This window comes from Hippopotamus amphibius, chromosome 5 (assembly GCF_030028045.1).
Source record: "Hippopotamus amphibius kiboko isolate mHipAmp2 chromosome 5, mHipAmp2.hap2, whole genome shotgun sequence".
Taxonomy (NCBI): Eukaryota; Metazoa; Chordata; class Mammalia; order Artiodactyla; family Hippopotamidae; genus Hippopotamus; species Hippopotamus amphibius.
In genome coordinates this window covers 65,953,999-65,969,312 of record NC_080190.1, presented here as the reverse complement: position 1 = coordinate 65,969,312, position 15,314 = coordinate 65,953,999, and the positions used below count along the sequence as shown (strand labels likewise).

General features: G+C 46.5%; 1 protein-coding gene across 1 annotated transcript; it reads right to left on the bottom strand.

Annotated features, from left to right (window-relative positions):
• Window positions 1-3,993: 3,993 nt before the first annotated feature.
• Window positions 3,994-15,046, bottom strand: NPFFR1 (neuropeptide FF receptor 1). Its single transcript, XM_057736963.1, has 4 exons — window positions 15,011-15,046; window positions 14,503-14,848; window positions 7,042-7,141; window positions 3,994-4,870 (listed from the first exon to the last, which is right to left on the bottom strand). Exons 1-4 carry the CDS (start codon window positions 15,044-15,046, stop codon window positions 3,994-3,996), a joined length of 1,359 nt encoding a protein of 452 aa, XP_057592946.1.
• Window positions 15,047-15,314: the final 268 nt, after the last annotated feature.

The following is a 15,314-nucleotide window of genomic DNA, read 5'->3' as shown; positions in this document are numbered from 1 at the left end:
TTTCAGGAACTACTTCCAGTATCTTAAAACTCCACACATTATTCACAATAGTCAAAATGAGGAAGCAACCCAAATGTCCATCAATGGATGAATGGATAATGACTGATATATACATACAATGGAATATTATTCAGCCTTTGAAAGGAAGGAATTATGACACCAACTACAACATGGATGAACCTTGAAGACATTATGCTAAGTGAAATAAGCCAATCACAAAAGGACAAATCCTGTATGATTTCACCTGCATGAGGTACCTATAGTAATCAAATTCATTGAGACAGAAAGTAGAATGTTAGTTACCAGGGGCAGGGAGAAATGGGGAGTTATTGTTTAATGGGTACAGAGTTGCAGTTTGGGATGTTAAAAAAATTCTGGAAATGGATAGTGGTGATGGTTACACAGCATTGTGAAGGCACTTAATGCCATTGAACTGTACACTTAAAAATGGTTACATGGATGGCCAACAAACACATGAAAAGATGCTCAACATCACTCATCATCAGAGAAATGCAAGTCAAAGCCACAATGAGGTATCACCTCATACCGATCAGAATGGCCATCATCAAAAAATCTAGAAACAACAAATGTTGGAGAGGATGTGGAGAAAAGGGGACTCTCCTGCACTGTTGGTGGGAATGTAAGTTGGTACAGCCACTATGGAAAACAGTTTGGAGGTTCCTTAAAAAACTACAAATAGAACTACCATATGATCCAGTAATCCCACTCCTGGGCATATACCCAGAGAAAACCATAATCCGAAAAGAAACATGTACCATAATGTTCATTGCAGCACTGTTTACAATAGCCAGGACATGGAAGCAACCTAAATGCCCATCAACAAATGAATGGATAAAGATGTGGCATATATATACAATGGAATATTACTCAGCTATAAAAAGGGATGAGATGGAGCTATATGTAATGAGGTGGATAGACCTAGAGTCTGTCATACAGAGTGAAGTAAGTCAGAAAGAGAAAGACAGATATTGTATGCTAACTCATATATACGGAACCTAAAAATGGTACTGATGAACTGAGTGACAACACAAGAACAAGGATGCAGATGCAGAGAATGGACTGGAGAACTCGAGGTTTGGGGGGGTGGGGGGTGAAGGGGAAGCTGAGACGAAGTGAGAGAGTAGCACAGACATATATGTACTACCAACTGTAAAATAGATAGCCAGTGGGAAGTTGCTGTATAACAAAGGGAGTTCAACTCGAGGATGGATGATGCCTTAGAGAACTGGGATGGGGAGGGTGGGGGGGAGTTGAGGGAGGGAGGGAATACGGGAATATGTGTATAAATACAGATGATTGAACTTGGTGTACCTCAAAAAATAATAATAAATAAATAAATAAATAAATAAATAAAATGAAAAAAAAATTTAAAAAAAATTTAAAAAATGATTACATGGTAAATTTTATGTTGTGTATATTTTATCACATACACAAAAAACCAAACACTCCACAGGTACCCACAAGGCCTCATCTCTCATGAAAGCATCAAGTCATGCCGGATTCAAATCAAATCGGAACCAGCAGGCATAGCCTTTGATGGATTTTTTTAAGAAATAAAAATAACAGCAAATATATGAATTATGGCCTAGTGCAAGTTTTTGTTTTTGTTTTTGGCAGGCCCAGTCTTTCAAAGCATGGCATCTTTGGGAGAAAGTACAACAAAGGGGCCTTGATAGAAGGTTGGCTTGGGTGAGCACCCTGGTCTCCCCGCACTGTAAAGGCTGTGATTTTGTGGTTGGGGAGGCCATGTGAAGGGAGAAACACACACCAGAGGAGAGACCAGACAGTGTCTCCCAACAGATCCCCGTCTCCTCCACAGGGACAAGCATTTAGGTTTAAGATGACCCTTTCTCTAGTCTATTTTTAGAGCCTGGATTCAGAGTTCTTTACAGCAAACAGCTGGGAGTTCTCTGGCCTGTGGGACACAGAACACTGATACAGAACCAGAAATGGGGCCCATACATGCACTAGCTAAAGAGGGACAGGATGGCACACCCTTTCCTGAGACCCTCATCTGTCACTCCCAGACAATTTGACCCGGGTGGGGTCATGATGGATCTTGGCAGCCTGCTCAATACATGGGTTATAGATAGCATACACAGAACAGCTCAGGCCAGATATTACAAGAGTAAATGCAATAGACTCATTTCCCAGACCAAGAGCTTGAGGGCGGGGATTCTGGTCCTGTGAGCACTCTGGTTCACCATCAGGCAAACAGCCTTTGTGGGAATTTCCAGCTCTCCCCCCGCCATCCACCTTCCTTGAGAGGCAGGAAAGGGCCTGAGAAGAAACCATCAGAAGACAAATTCTAACCCAACCCGCCCCTCTGTGGCCTGTGACCTTGGTCCATTTGAGCCTCAGTTAATTTGTTTGTAAAACGGCAACACCTCCTTCAGCCTCATTTGTATAGATCAGATGAGACAGTGTCTGGGAACATGCTTGGAGAACACACTGTACAGCGGCTTAGGAATTTTCTTCTGCCCCTACATCTAGTACTTAAAGTGGAGTCAGCAGGGTTCAGTCATCTTGTGTGGAGTAAGGAAACTAGTGGAGCCTCAAAGTCACATTCTCTTCCCTGGAAATGTTTCTTTTTTATTCACTAAAATTCTGGCAATGGTGTGTTTTCTATAGAGATGGGGAAATATCTAGCTAACTGCAGATTACTGGGGCCGTGTAAGGATCACAAGGTGATTCCAGTTCCTCCCACCCCCTGGAGAGAAGCCTCTCTCTTCAAGGTGATGCAGGTGTGCTGGGTGAGAGCCAGAGCAAACAAGGGATGGTCCCCATCCCTTTGCGGGATAACACAAGTTATCCATGCTGGGGAGAGGTTTAGTGTTTGTCATCCCAGAGGCCCCAGAGACACCATAGCTTTGGCTGGCCAACTTCTCCCCCACAACCCCCTGAAGGGAGCAGGGGAAACGGCTTTGGGGAAGGCTTGTGCTTGCAGCTCCAGTGAGCAGATGTGTTTTGCAAGGCTGAACGTGGGTGCTATGCCCTCCTTTCCTCCTGTCCATGAATAAATCAACTGATGCCTCTTGTGGCCTTGCAGCTGCCTATCACACTGTGAGCTCTCACCTGGGCCTGGGTGATGGTGGTGGGCCCTAAGAGGAGAGGAGGGAGGACAGAGACACCCCCTCCTCTGGGCTCAGACCCAGAGTGCCTGCAACTGACACAGGCTCCCCAGGGCTTGTTCCGCAGCTGCTCAGGCATGACGTCCTGTTAATAGTACTTTGGGGAGAAGAGAATGGCCCTGGACACTTCATGGAACAAACAAGACAAACCTACATAGAGCGCATCATGTTCTCCTGGGAAGGTGAGTGGCTTCAGTTGTACGTATAGGACTCCAGGACATGGACACCAAGCATTAGATGGACAGGCCAGCCTTGCCTTTCGCTTCTTCCCAGCTGCCTAATTAGGATTTGCACTCTTCGCTGTGTTCTGCCTTAAGGGGCCCTTCTGGAGACAGCTGGAGATGGTCAAAACCATACAGGCAAAACAAACAAACAAACAAAAAAAAACCCTACAGGCACTGGAGTCACACAGGCTCCTGGAGGATTTCCAGCTGAGAGACAGGGCTAGCCTCATCTCTTCCAGCCTCAGTTTCACGTCTGTAGAAGGGGGAGAAAGAACCCCTATTCCCAAATTGTTGTGAGAATTCAGTGAGATGACACACCTTTGGCTGCGTCAAAGAAGGCTCAGATGTTACTCAGATTCGTTTGCAAGCGAATTGATTTCTCACCTGTAGGGGAGTCAGCTGTTTCTGGCAAACAGCTGCTGTCCTCTTTCCCTCCTTTGCCTCTATCTGAGGGGGAAGGTAGCAGAGAAGATTCCACTAGCAACTGCTCACTGCCTTGTATTTGAGAGGGAGGCACGAGGCACCCTCTCCTAACACCACACCAGGCCGCAAGCGTGCCCCGGTGTCACGTGTCCAGTCGGGGCCCTCGGGTTCAGGAGCCTACCCTCCCTGGGCACTCAAATGTCCCAGGCTGGTATGGTGAGGGGCATATGGGCGCAGCCAGGACCCTCGGCGCCCGAGCCGTGGTGGGCCACGCGGCCAGTGCGCAGCGGGAGGCGGCCGGGCCTGGCAGCCCCGCTGCTCGGGCCCGACTCGGAGGGCAGGCCTGAGTCGCTGGGCCGCACCTCCACGAAGACCCGCGTGCGCAGGAGCCCGCTGGGCCGCTGGGAGTAGGCCTCCCGCTGGCTCCCCCACGGCGGCGGGCAGAGCTGGGCGCGGAAGGCGGCCTGGAAGCCACGGCGGAAGTTCTCGTTGAAGTAGCCGTAGATGATGGGGTTGGCGCTGCTGTTGAAGAAGGCCAGCCAGTGGGCGAAGGGGAAGGCGTAGACGGTGACCAGGTGCAGCTGCGGCTCACTCAGCCGCCCGTAGTCGATGAGCAGCAGCAGCGCCCAGAGCGGCAGCCAGGACAGCGTGAAGAACAGCGCCACCATGACCAGCATGTGCACCACCCGGGCCCTGCGCCGCGCGCCGCGCGCGCCCTCGCCCGCCGCCTCCTCGCCGGTGCGCGCGGGCCCCGCGGCCTTGCACAGCTTGCGGGCGATGCGCGCGTACATGACCACGATCAGCGCCAGCGGCGCCAGGTAGATGTGCGAGAAGAGCACGGCCGTGTAGACCTTGCGCATGCCCTTCTCGGGCCAGGCCTCCCAGCACGAGTAGAGCGGGTAGGAGCGGTTGAGGGCGTCCACCATGAAGTGGTGCTCCTCGCGCGTGACGGTCAGCGTGACGGCCGAAGGGCACATGATGAGCAGGGCCAGGGCCCAGATGACCGCGATGGTGAGCAGCGCCTTCCGCAGGGTCAGCTTCTCGCTGAAAGGGTGCACGATGCAGCGGAACCTGCGGCGACGGAGGAAAGAGAAGCGGGGGTCCGGGTGGGCTCAGGTGGTCGCAGGGATGAGAATCAACCCCGACTGTGGGCGGAGGGCTGGGGGGCTGGCGGGGTGGGGGCACTCCACCTTCATCATCGCACCTTTGGCGGCGTCAGAGAAGGCTCAGATGTTACTTAGATTCGTTTGCAAGCGAATTGATTTCTCAGCCTGTAGGGGAGTCAGCTCCTTGGTTGAGGAGCCACGGAACTCAAAAGGCAAAAGGATGGGTTTTACAAGGGCTGAATCCTGTTTGTGCACTTCTGGGCATAAACATTAGCTGGCAGCTAGCAGAGCCATCAGTCGGCATATTCTGTCCTTGAGTAGGTGGATTGGGTAGATGTATCAAAGAAAAATTGTTTTCAGCTGTTTATGGGGTCCCCAGAAAATCTTGGGAGCTCTCTAGAGTCTACCTGACGAGTCGTCCCTATGTCATCTTGGCCAGCATCCTTCCAACAGTGCCTCCACAGTATTAGAACAGACCTGCACTATTTCCTCATTAGGCTGTCTCAAAAGTGATTATTATTATATGCTTGATTTAGATATGATGAAACTGGGGTTCAGAGGTGTTAAGTAACTGGCTCAAGGTCACACAGCTAGCAAGTAGCAAGGACCAGCCTTGAACCCAGATTTGTCTTGCTCCACCATGCCATATAAACGTGCAGCTGTAAACCCTTGCTGTGGGTCAGAATCTCCTGAAGCATTTTAAAAAATACCTGTGCCCAGTTCTCCTGGTCGAAGATGCCTATCTAATTAGTCTAGGAAAGTCACAGTGCAATTTAGGAGCTGAACCTGCACTAGAACATAGGCCTAAAGCTGACTCCCAGCCAAGTTGCTCTTCCTATACTTTGAATACTTCACCAAACTGTGTCCTGCTCTCCTGCCTCCCTACCCGTTCCCTCGCCTGACAGTACTTTCTTCTTCTCCCACAGGCTATCTCAAGACTTGTCTTCTCAAATACCTGACTTTGACCTGTTGGTTTCATAACATAACATACTTAAGGAATTGCCAGAGAACAAATAATTCTTAAAGCGCATAGTACAGGCTATAAGTGCAGTAGCACTTAATAGATGGAGGAGAATCCTGGGGCAGACCAGGAAGAGATAGACACTTGAAGAATACTCTAAACACCACTGGGAGACATTGCACACTCACCTACATTAACAATGATAACAAAATGAAGATCAGTGAAGGAGGACGTCCCAGAGTCACCCAGCCAATCAGTGGCCTTGCAGACATGAACACTGTTCTGTTTCCCCAGCTGCCTACTTCACTGGGTCACAAAAGACTGGGTTTGATGAGCGCAGAAGTGGAGAGAGGATGAGGATACTAGATTCTAGATAGGGTGGAGCTAGTAAGTGCCTGTGTTGGGAAGAGGAAAGGAGGAGGGTGTGGGTGTAAAGAAGAAATAGAATAATATTGGTCTCTGTGCCAGGTAGTATATCAGCTTTACAAACAGAAGTTCACTGAAGCCTCCCAGCCACCCTGTAAGGTATTTACCATTTTAGAGATGAGAAAACTGAGGCTCAGAGTAGTTAAATGACTTACTCAAGGTCACACAGCTAGGCAGCCCTCCAGCTTACCTACCTGCCTCCCTTGCCCTGGGGGAAGCACCCGGAGTGAACCCTTATTGAAAGGGCTCACTGAGAGGGAGGAGGGGGAGGAAGACCCCTTGCAGTTGGGTCAGTTGTATTGCTTGCAAAGAAAGCCTCCTTCGTCTCTGGTCCATTCTACTAGCAGACTCATGCTTATGAGAATGTGATGGACTCTGAAGTTGAAAGACTGGAAGTAGCTGGAGATGGTGGAGATGGGGAGTCAGGGACCAGCAAGGGGGTCTGCCGCTCAGGAAATAAGGACCGCCCCCAAGCTCCTCTTAGGGCCCAGGAATCCCTCTTCAACCTCCTCAGGAGCTGCCTCCAGGCCTTCCAGAAGGAGATGGCAGTGTCCTCTGCAGTCCTCCAAGTCTAGAAGGCAGCCAGCCCCACAACACTTCCCTCTGTGGCTCAGGATTCAGCCCCACCCACCACAGAGCAGACCACAAAGCAGCCCCGGCCTTCTGGTGGACCCAGTAGTGGAGACAGCAGCCAGTCCTAGTGCTGGGCCCCAGTCAGCCCAGGATAACCCAGCCAGGAACCCTCTCACCTTTCCACAGCAATGGCCACTAGTGTGAAAACAGAAGCCGACACGGACATGCCCTGCACCAAGCCGCTCATCTTGCATGTGGCATTGTCGAAGGGCCACCCTGCAATGACAAAAGCCACCACAGAGTGAGAGACGCCTCATCTACAAACAGCCAGAGCCCTTCGGCCATCTGGGCCAGTCCCCTCTGTGGCTTGCATCTTTCCTCCATGTCTTGCTAGGTCATCATCCCACCTCTGCTTACACACTTCCAGGAGTGAGGAATTGACCGGCCCATACCACCGTGGACAGTCCTGTTAGAGATACTCTTTATACTGATCAGCAATTTCTCTCCATGAACTTTAGATCCATCCAGTCTTGCCTGGCTTTCTGCTCCCATAGCCCTGCCCCAGGTTCTAGGCCAGTGGTTCTCAACCCTGGCTGCTCACTGGAATCAACCGAGAGCTTGGAGAAGGACCAGTACCCAGGCCCATGCCAGCCTAGTTACAATTAGGATCTCTAGGGTGGTTCATATTTTGGACAACCATATTTTCCAAATCTACCCAGGAGATCTGAGTGGCAGCCAAAGCTGAGAACCACTAGGACAGATCAATCCTGACTATCAGGTAGGGGGATGTATAAGCAGCTCTAGACCTTCCTACCTGATGTCCTCACTCTGATCCCTGAGCTTCTGCTTCCTCATGAGACCTGGGTCCCACCTGCCCTCAGGACTGGTAGCCAGGTCCACATCTTGTCTACCTGAGGCCATGTGTTGGTAACTGCCTAGTGTTTCTGCCCCTCGAGGCATGGGGGGAGGGCCACCTTGTTCTTGTCTATTGTGCCTGCGGACAGGAGTCATCTTTCAAGGCTTCCAACAGCCCCCTGTTGATTTTCTGCCTGCACCTTACTAGGTGCCAGGCACTGGCTCATTCAGTCCCAACAACAGCCCCATTATTTCCTTTATACAGATGTGAAACTGAGGGTGAGATTAATTCATTTACAGTCTCTTTGCTCCTAAATCATTACGGATTAGTGGTGAGAGTCTGGCCTGGGTGCCAGTGAGTTTAAATGTCATGGAAAGTCAATATCACTGTAGAGAGAAGACTGATAAACATATGAAAAAAAAGTTCAAACCTCATTCATAATTAGAAAAATGTGAATAATATTTGCTGTGGAGAAAAAGGAGCTCTCAGACATTGCTGGTGGGAATGAAACCGATATAGTCCTTTTGGAGGGGAACTAGGCAATACCTAACTTATGCACTTACCTTTTTAAAAAAATAATTAATTAATTAATTTATTTATTTTTATTTATTTATTGGCTGTGTTGGGTCTTCGTTGCTGCACATGGGCTTTCTCTAGTTGCGGCGAGCAGGAGCTACTCTTTATTGTGGTGCACAAGCTTCTCATTGCGGTGGCTTCTCTTGTTGTGGAGCATGGCTCTAGGCGTGTGGGCTTCAGTAGTTGCAGCACACAGGCTCAATAGTTGTGGCTCACAGGTTCTAGAGCACAGGCTCAATAGCTGTGGCACACGGGCTTAGTTGCTCCGAGACATGTGGGATCTTCCTGGAGCAGGGCTCGAACCCGTGACCCCTGCATTGGCAGGTGGATTCTTAACCACTGTGCCACCTAGGAAGTCCCGTACTTATCTTTTGATCTGACAATCTCACCCTACCCTGAATATACACCTCTGGTGACACAAAATGCACAGAGTTGTTCATTGTAGCATTGTTGTAACTGCAAAATATCAGAAATAATCTAAATGCCCATATAAAGAAGTTATTGAATAAACTATGGTATATCTACAGAGTGGAGTATTATACAGCTGTAAAAAAAGAGTATGGAAGACCTCTATGAACTAATATGAAGAGACTTCAAAAATATACTGCTAAGTGCATATAGAGTATCTATAGTATATTACCTTTCATGTAAGAAAGAAGGGGATATAGGAAAATATACACTTATTTGCACATTTGTACAAAAGAAGTACAGGAAGATAAGTCAGAAAATAATGAGATTGGTTACCTATACAGGAGGCCGTAAAGAATGAGGAGGAATCAGGTAGTAGAGATGACAGAGGAGTGACCTTCTCTGAGTATATCTTCTTGTATGGATTTGGCTCTTTAGAACTATGGCAATGTTTCACATCCTCAAAAAATAAGTTAATTAACATCAGGATGTGGGGAAAACCCAAAGTGGAACACAAACAATAACAGTTGAACCTAAAGGAATTACAAATAAATAACAGCCACATTGGAGGGGACAGGGAAGCAAGAGAATAACCTCAGTAACTTCGGAAAACAGTGTTTTGACTGTATACTATAAGACTACAAAAAGAACTGTACACGTACACCATGCTCTCGTTAATAAATTTGTTCCTCACAGGGGTATGGGTTAGCAATACTGAAACTTCCTTATGTGTATACCAAGATTGAACAAATAAGTAAATATATCATGGATAAATAGAGTTAGATTTCTCACTGTTAGAGAAAGAAGTTATAGGTGAGGAAAAGAGGAAAGTTAAAATGATCCTATAAGGGACTTCCCTAGGCACAGTGGTTAAGACTTTGTGCTTACAAGGCAGGGGGCTGGGGTTCAATCCCTGGTCAGGGAACTAGATCCCACATGGATGCTGCAACTAAGAATTTGCATGCCACAACTAAGGAGCCTGTGTGCTACAACTAAGGAGCCCACCTGCTGCAACTAAGGAGCCCGCCTGCTGCAACTAAGATCCAGCACAACCAAATAAATAAATAAATATTTTAAAGTGATTTTGTAATATTTGATTGGAATCAGAGGTATAATGGTTTTCAATATACATACAGATGGATAGAAATAGACATAAAGATGCACATGTTAGGTATGTGTGTTATCACATATATTTTCTAGCTCTGTCCCTTGAGAGGGCCTAGAAGCAATGAAACCCCAGTACCAATGAGCACATCTAGTGCCAAGAACTTGGTTTCTAAATGCCATTCTCCAACAGAAGGAGCCACACCTTCTTAGAAAAATTGTTGATTGATTCCAGGGCTGGAGCAGGGAAAATACAAGGTGAGCCTGCAACACTTTATGGTGCCAGAAAGCAAGGAGATACTAAAAAAATTCATGGTGGCATGTCGAAAGGACACACGAGCTAAATTGAAAGAGCTCCTAGGAACCCTCTTGCACTGTTGGTGGGAATGTAAACTGATACAGCCAGTATGGAAAACAGTACGGAGGTTCCTTGAAAAACTAAAAATAAGAGTTATCGTATGACCCAGCAATCCCACTACTGGACATATACCCAGAGAAAACCATAATTCAAAAAGACACATGCACCGCACTGTTCATTGCAGCACTATTTACAATAGTCAGGTCATGGAAGCAACCTAAATGTCCATCAACAGATGAATGGATAAAGAAGATGTGGTACATATATACAACGGAATATTACTCAGCTGTAAAAGGGAACGAAATTGGGACATTTGTAGAGACATGGATGGAGCTAGGGATTGGCATAGAGAGTGAAGTAAGTCAGAAAGAGAAAAATAAATATCGTATATTAATGCATATATGCGGAACATAGAAAAATGGTACAGATCAGCAGGTTTGTAAGGCAGAAATAGAGACACAGATGTAGAGAACAAACATATGGATACCAAGGGAGGAAAGCGGGGGTGGTGGAGCAGTGGGATGAATTGGGAGATTGGGATTGCCATATATACATTACTAATAAGAAAAATATCAAATTCTACACTTTAAATATATGCAGTTTATTGTATGTAAATTATATCTCAATAAAAGTTATAAAAAAAAAGAGCTCCCAATAGTCAAAACTGGGGGCAATTTAAGCAACAAAATCATGGTAAAACTGGATTATAACTCATAGGGTAAAATAAATATGGAGGGAATGATGTAAGTAGAAGATCAGCTCTGAGGAAATACAACAGTAATAATTGTCACAGGCAGGAACCATCCAATGGATGCCAAAATTAGTGGGCAAAAGTACAGGAAGATACAAGACATTTGCATAGTCTGAAAGTATCACCCTATAAGATACTTATTAATTATAAAGGGAAAAATGGTAAGTTTATAATGGAAAAATCTGGCAGACACCACATTAACCAAGCGATCAACATTAACACCACCATTAATACGTATAGATGATGCGTGCCTTACCAATGTCTTCTGTAGTATTCTCATCAAATATGCATTAACTAAATCTAATTGTAAGAAAACATTAGGCAAACCCAAGTTGCTGGGCTGTCTGCAGAATAATTGATCTTCAAACATGTCAAGATGGTAAAAGTTGAGAAAGACCAAGGAAGAGCCACAGGTTGGAGAAAACAAGCAAAAAATAATTGATACAATGTATGGTCCTCCGCTGGATCCTGGACTAGGAAAGGAGTCCAGGGGACTCCTTTGTGGGCAAACAAGTGCAATTCAAATAAAGGCTGTAGATTAGTTCATAGTATTGTATCAATGCTAGTTTCCAGGTTTCAATCATTGTATTCCAGTTATTTAGGATATTAACATTAGGGGAAAGTAGGTGAAGAGTATGTAGGAACATTCTGTACTATTTTTGCAACTTCTCAGTATATCTATCTAAAATTATTTCAAAATAAAAAGTAAAAGAAAGCAAAACAAAAGACCTTCAGGTTCAAAAGGCTACATACTATGTGATTCTATTTATATGACATTCTTGCAAAGGCAAAACAATATTTTCTGTCCCTACAAGAAAACAGACCAATGGTGCCAGGGAGCGAAGGGAGGAACTGACTACAAAGGGACAATGGGGAGTTTTGGGGGACTATGAAATTGTTCTGTGTCTTGATGGTGGTGGTAACTACATGACTGTATATGTTCATCAAAACTTGTGGAACTGTACACTAAAAGGGGTGGATTTCTTTATATGTTAAATTATACCTTAACAAAAATATTTAAATATAAAATATGCACACATGCACAATGCACATTTTGCAAGAATGCATACAAATCAAAAGGCACATATCACATTTAATAGAACGTTTGCCTATCAGTGGGGGAGGGGGTTTGAAGTGGGGTAAGGGTACAGAAGGGAATGAATAAAGACAAACAAGGGGATTCACAATAGAGTCAAGTCACATAGTGCCATGAACAGTGGATGTGAATAATTCAACTCTCTGCACCTGCATTCAAAAAAACAGAAACAAAAACGAAGAAAGAAAAGCTGTGTGAAGTTTTACTCTCTTGCAGAAGATTCTAATAGAAACAACCTAAATACCCATCAAAAAGAGATTGGTTAGGGCTTCCCTGGTGGTGCAGTGGTTAAGAAACCACGTGCCAATGCAAGGGACACGGGTTCAGTCCCTGGACCGGGAAGATCCCATATGCCGCGGAGCAACTAAGTCTGTGCACCACAACTACTGAGCCTGTGCTCTAGAGCCTGTGAACCACAACTATTGAGCCTGTGTGCTGCAACTACTGAAGCTCTCTCGCCTAGAGCCCATGCTCCACAACAAGAGAAGCCAACACAATAAGAAGCCCGAGCACCGCAACAAAGAGTAGCCCCAGCTCTCCACAACTAGAGAAAGTCTGTGTGCAGCGATGAAGACCCAACACAGCCAGTAAATAAATAAATAAATTTTAAAAAAAGAGCGATTGGTTAAATAAATTATAATATATCTATAAAATGGAATTCTAAAGAATGAAAACCTCTTTCATTTATTAGTATGGAGTAACTCCGTCTAAGTTAATTGTAATGAACCCTATTTACAAATTATATGCTATATTTTTAAGCAGGAAAAAAGTAAATTAGAAAGTTAGTATTTCCTTAATTTGTTGTACTTTTATAAAATAGTTTTGGAAAGTGCTTGTACTTACATAACATATTTTGGGGAAGAGATAAAAGACACTGGCAGCATTGGTTCCCTCCCAGGAGAGAGCTGGAAGGCCAGAGCACAGGGGTGGAAGGAACGTTTTTCACTGGCTACCTTTGGTAGCTTTTGACCATTGAACCAGGTGACTATGCTGCCAATTTAAACAAGTTTTTTAATTTAGGCATGTGAAAAGGACTGGTAGACACTACCTTAACCAACTAGTGACCTCACCATATCATTACTAACTAGTGTGTGTGCATGTGTACACCTGTATGTGTGTGTACCTCTGCAGGTGTGTGCATGCATGCATGTTTGCGTCTCTGTGTTTTGGGAGGAAGGATGCACAGCTTCTGTTCAGCAGCCCTGGGATTCAGCTGTGATTAAAGATCCCACCAGGCACAGCCAGTACAGCTGAGGGGAAGCTGACGGCCCTGGCTCTACTTCCTGGGTCCTGGAACCTACAGAAACACAGGCCGCAAGTCAGCTAAGTCACCCCAAATGGGGCTGTCCAGATCTTCCTGGGAGCTCTGAGCTCAGAACCTACAGGCGCAGACCTCTAGGGGTCTCCACTGCTCTGGAAACTAGTCCTTCCCAGTTAAACTCTGTGGAGCCTTTTCTGAAACAAGAAAGGCAGATCACAGGAGAGAGTAGATGACAGTGAGATCCTCCTGACATTTGCAGGATGATAGGCAGGGATTTCGGGGTCGGGGGTCTAGTTCGACTTGGATCCCCTCTACTGAATCCCTGCTAAACAGCCAGCCAGTCCCTACTCAGACACTCCCAGTGACAGGGAGCACAATACCCGTAGGAGAGAACACTCTTTTGTTGCAGAACATCTCAAATAAGTTTTTAGATCCTTATTCAGAGGAAACCTGCCTCCCTACCACTTCTTCCCGCTGGGCAGAACTACCTGGGTAGGACTAAACAGTGTAGTGGTTAGTAATATGGATGTGAGAATGTGGGACTTGACAGCTGTGTAAAGTACAGACCCGCCCCTTCATCACTCTGAGCATCAGTTTTCTCATCCATAAATTGGGGATAATAATATAATAAATAATGCATACGGGGCTCCCCTGGTGGCACAGTGGTTAAGAATTCGCCTGCCAATGGGTTTGATCCCTGCCCCGGGAAGATCCCACATGCCACGGAGCAACTAAGCCCGTGCGCCACAACTACTGAGCCTGCACTCTAGAGCCCGCGAGCCACAACTATTGAGCCCACGTGCCACAACGACTGAAGCCCACATGCCTAGAGCCCGTGTTCAGCAAGAAGAGAAGCCACGGCAATAAGAAGCCTGTGCACCGCAACAAAGAACAGCTCCCACTCGCCAACACTAGAGAAAGCCCGAGTGCAGTAACGAAGACCCAATGCAGCCAATAAAGAAACAAATGAATATTTTTAAAAAATCAATAATGCATACTTCATTGGGTTGTTGTGAGGATGAGTTAAGATCACGCAGGAAGAATAAATCACACAATGCCTGGAACACAGAAAATGATTCATTCATTATATCTATTATTTTTCGTCTAATCCCTCAGCCACAAGACTATCTTGAGAGTTTGAGACAATGGCATCTTGACCAAGAGACCAGGCCAGCCATGATTTTGGGGGTGGGGGAGACTCCTGCTGCCTCTAACTCCTCCACTCACCAGTGATGAGGTTGTCCACAAGGGTGGTGGGCATGCAGAAGATGCCCACCAGCAGGTCGCTGACAGCCAGGTTGAGGATAAACATGTTGGTGACGGTGCGCATGTGCCGGTTCTTAAGCACGATGAAGCAGACCAGGGTGTTGCCCACCATGCAGAGGAGGAAGATGAGCACGTAGGCCACGATGAACATGGCAGCCACCGGGGAGGAGTGCTGGTAGTAGGAGGAGAAGGTGAGGTTTGTATCGGGGGTGGCCTCGGCATCACTCCCATTCTGGCTTGGGGGCTGGCTGCTGTTGGAAGGCTCGGAGGGTTCCCCTAGGAGCAAAGGAGCACATGGGTCAGAATCCTAGGGGAAGAAGAGACGACTGACTTCTCACAGCTGGTGAGATCCTTCTGTGCTCCAAACCCTGACCACGCCCTAGTACCCAAACCACGTACTCAACTCCAGTTGCAACTGGATGCACTGATCCAAGCCACTGGCCCACAGCCACTCAAACCCTGATCTCACACCTCCCAACCCCGTCTTGTCCACCACTTGTTTCATTTCCCAATATTGGCTATTCTCCATCTGCACACAATCCCCTCTCTGCCCCATCCAGGTTCCATCCTTCTCAGCCCCGCTCTCTGCCCCAGAGGCTGACCTCTCAGGACCACATCACCCAGGTTCCCTTGCCCTCTGGGTTTTTTTTTTTTTAATTGGAGTATAGTTGATTTACAATGTTGTGTTAGTTTCTGCTGTACAGCAAAGTGAGTCAGTTATACATATACAATTGAATATCCAGTTGTAGTCTCAGGAAAAGGATTCTGTGTCT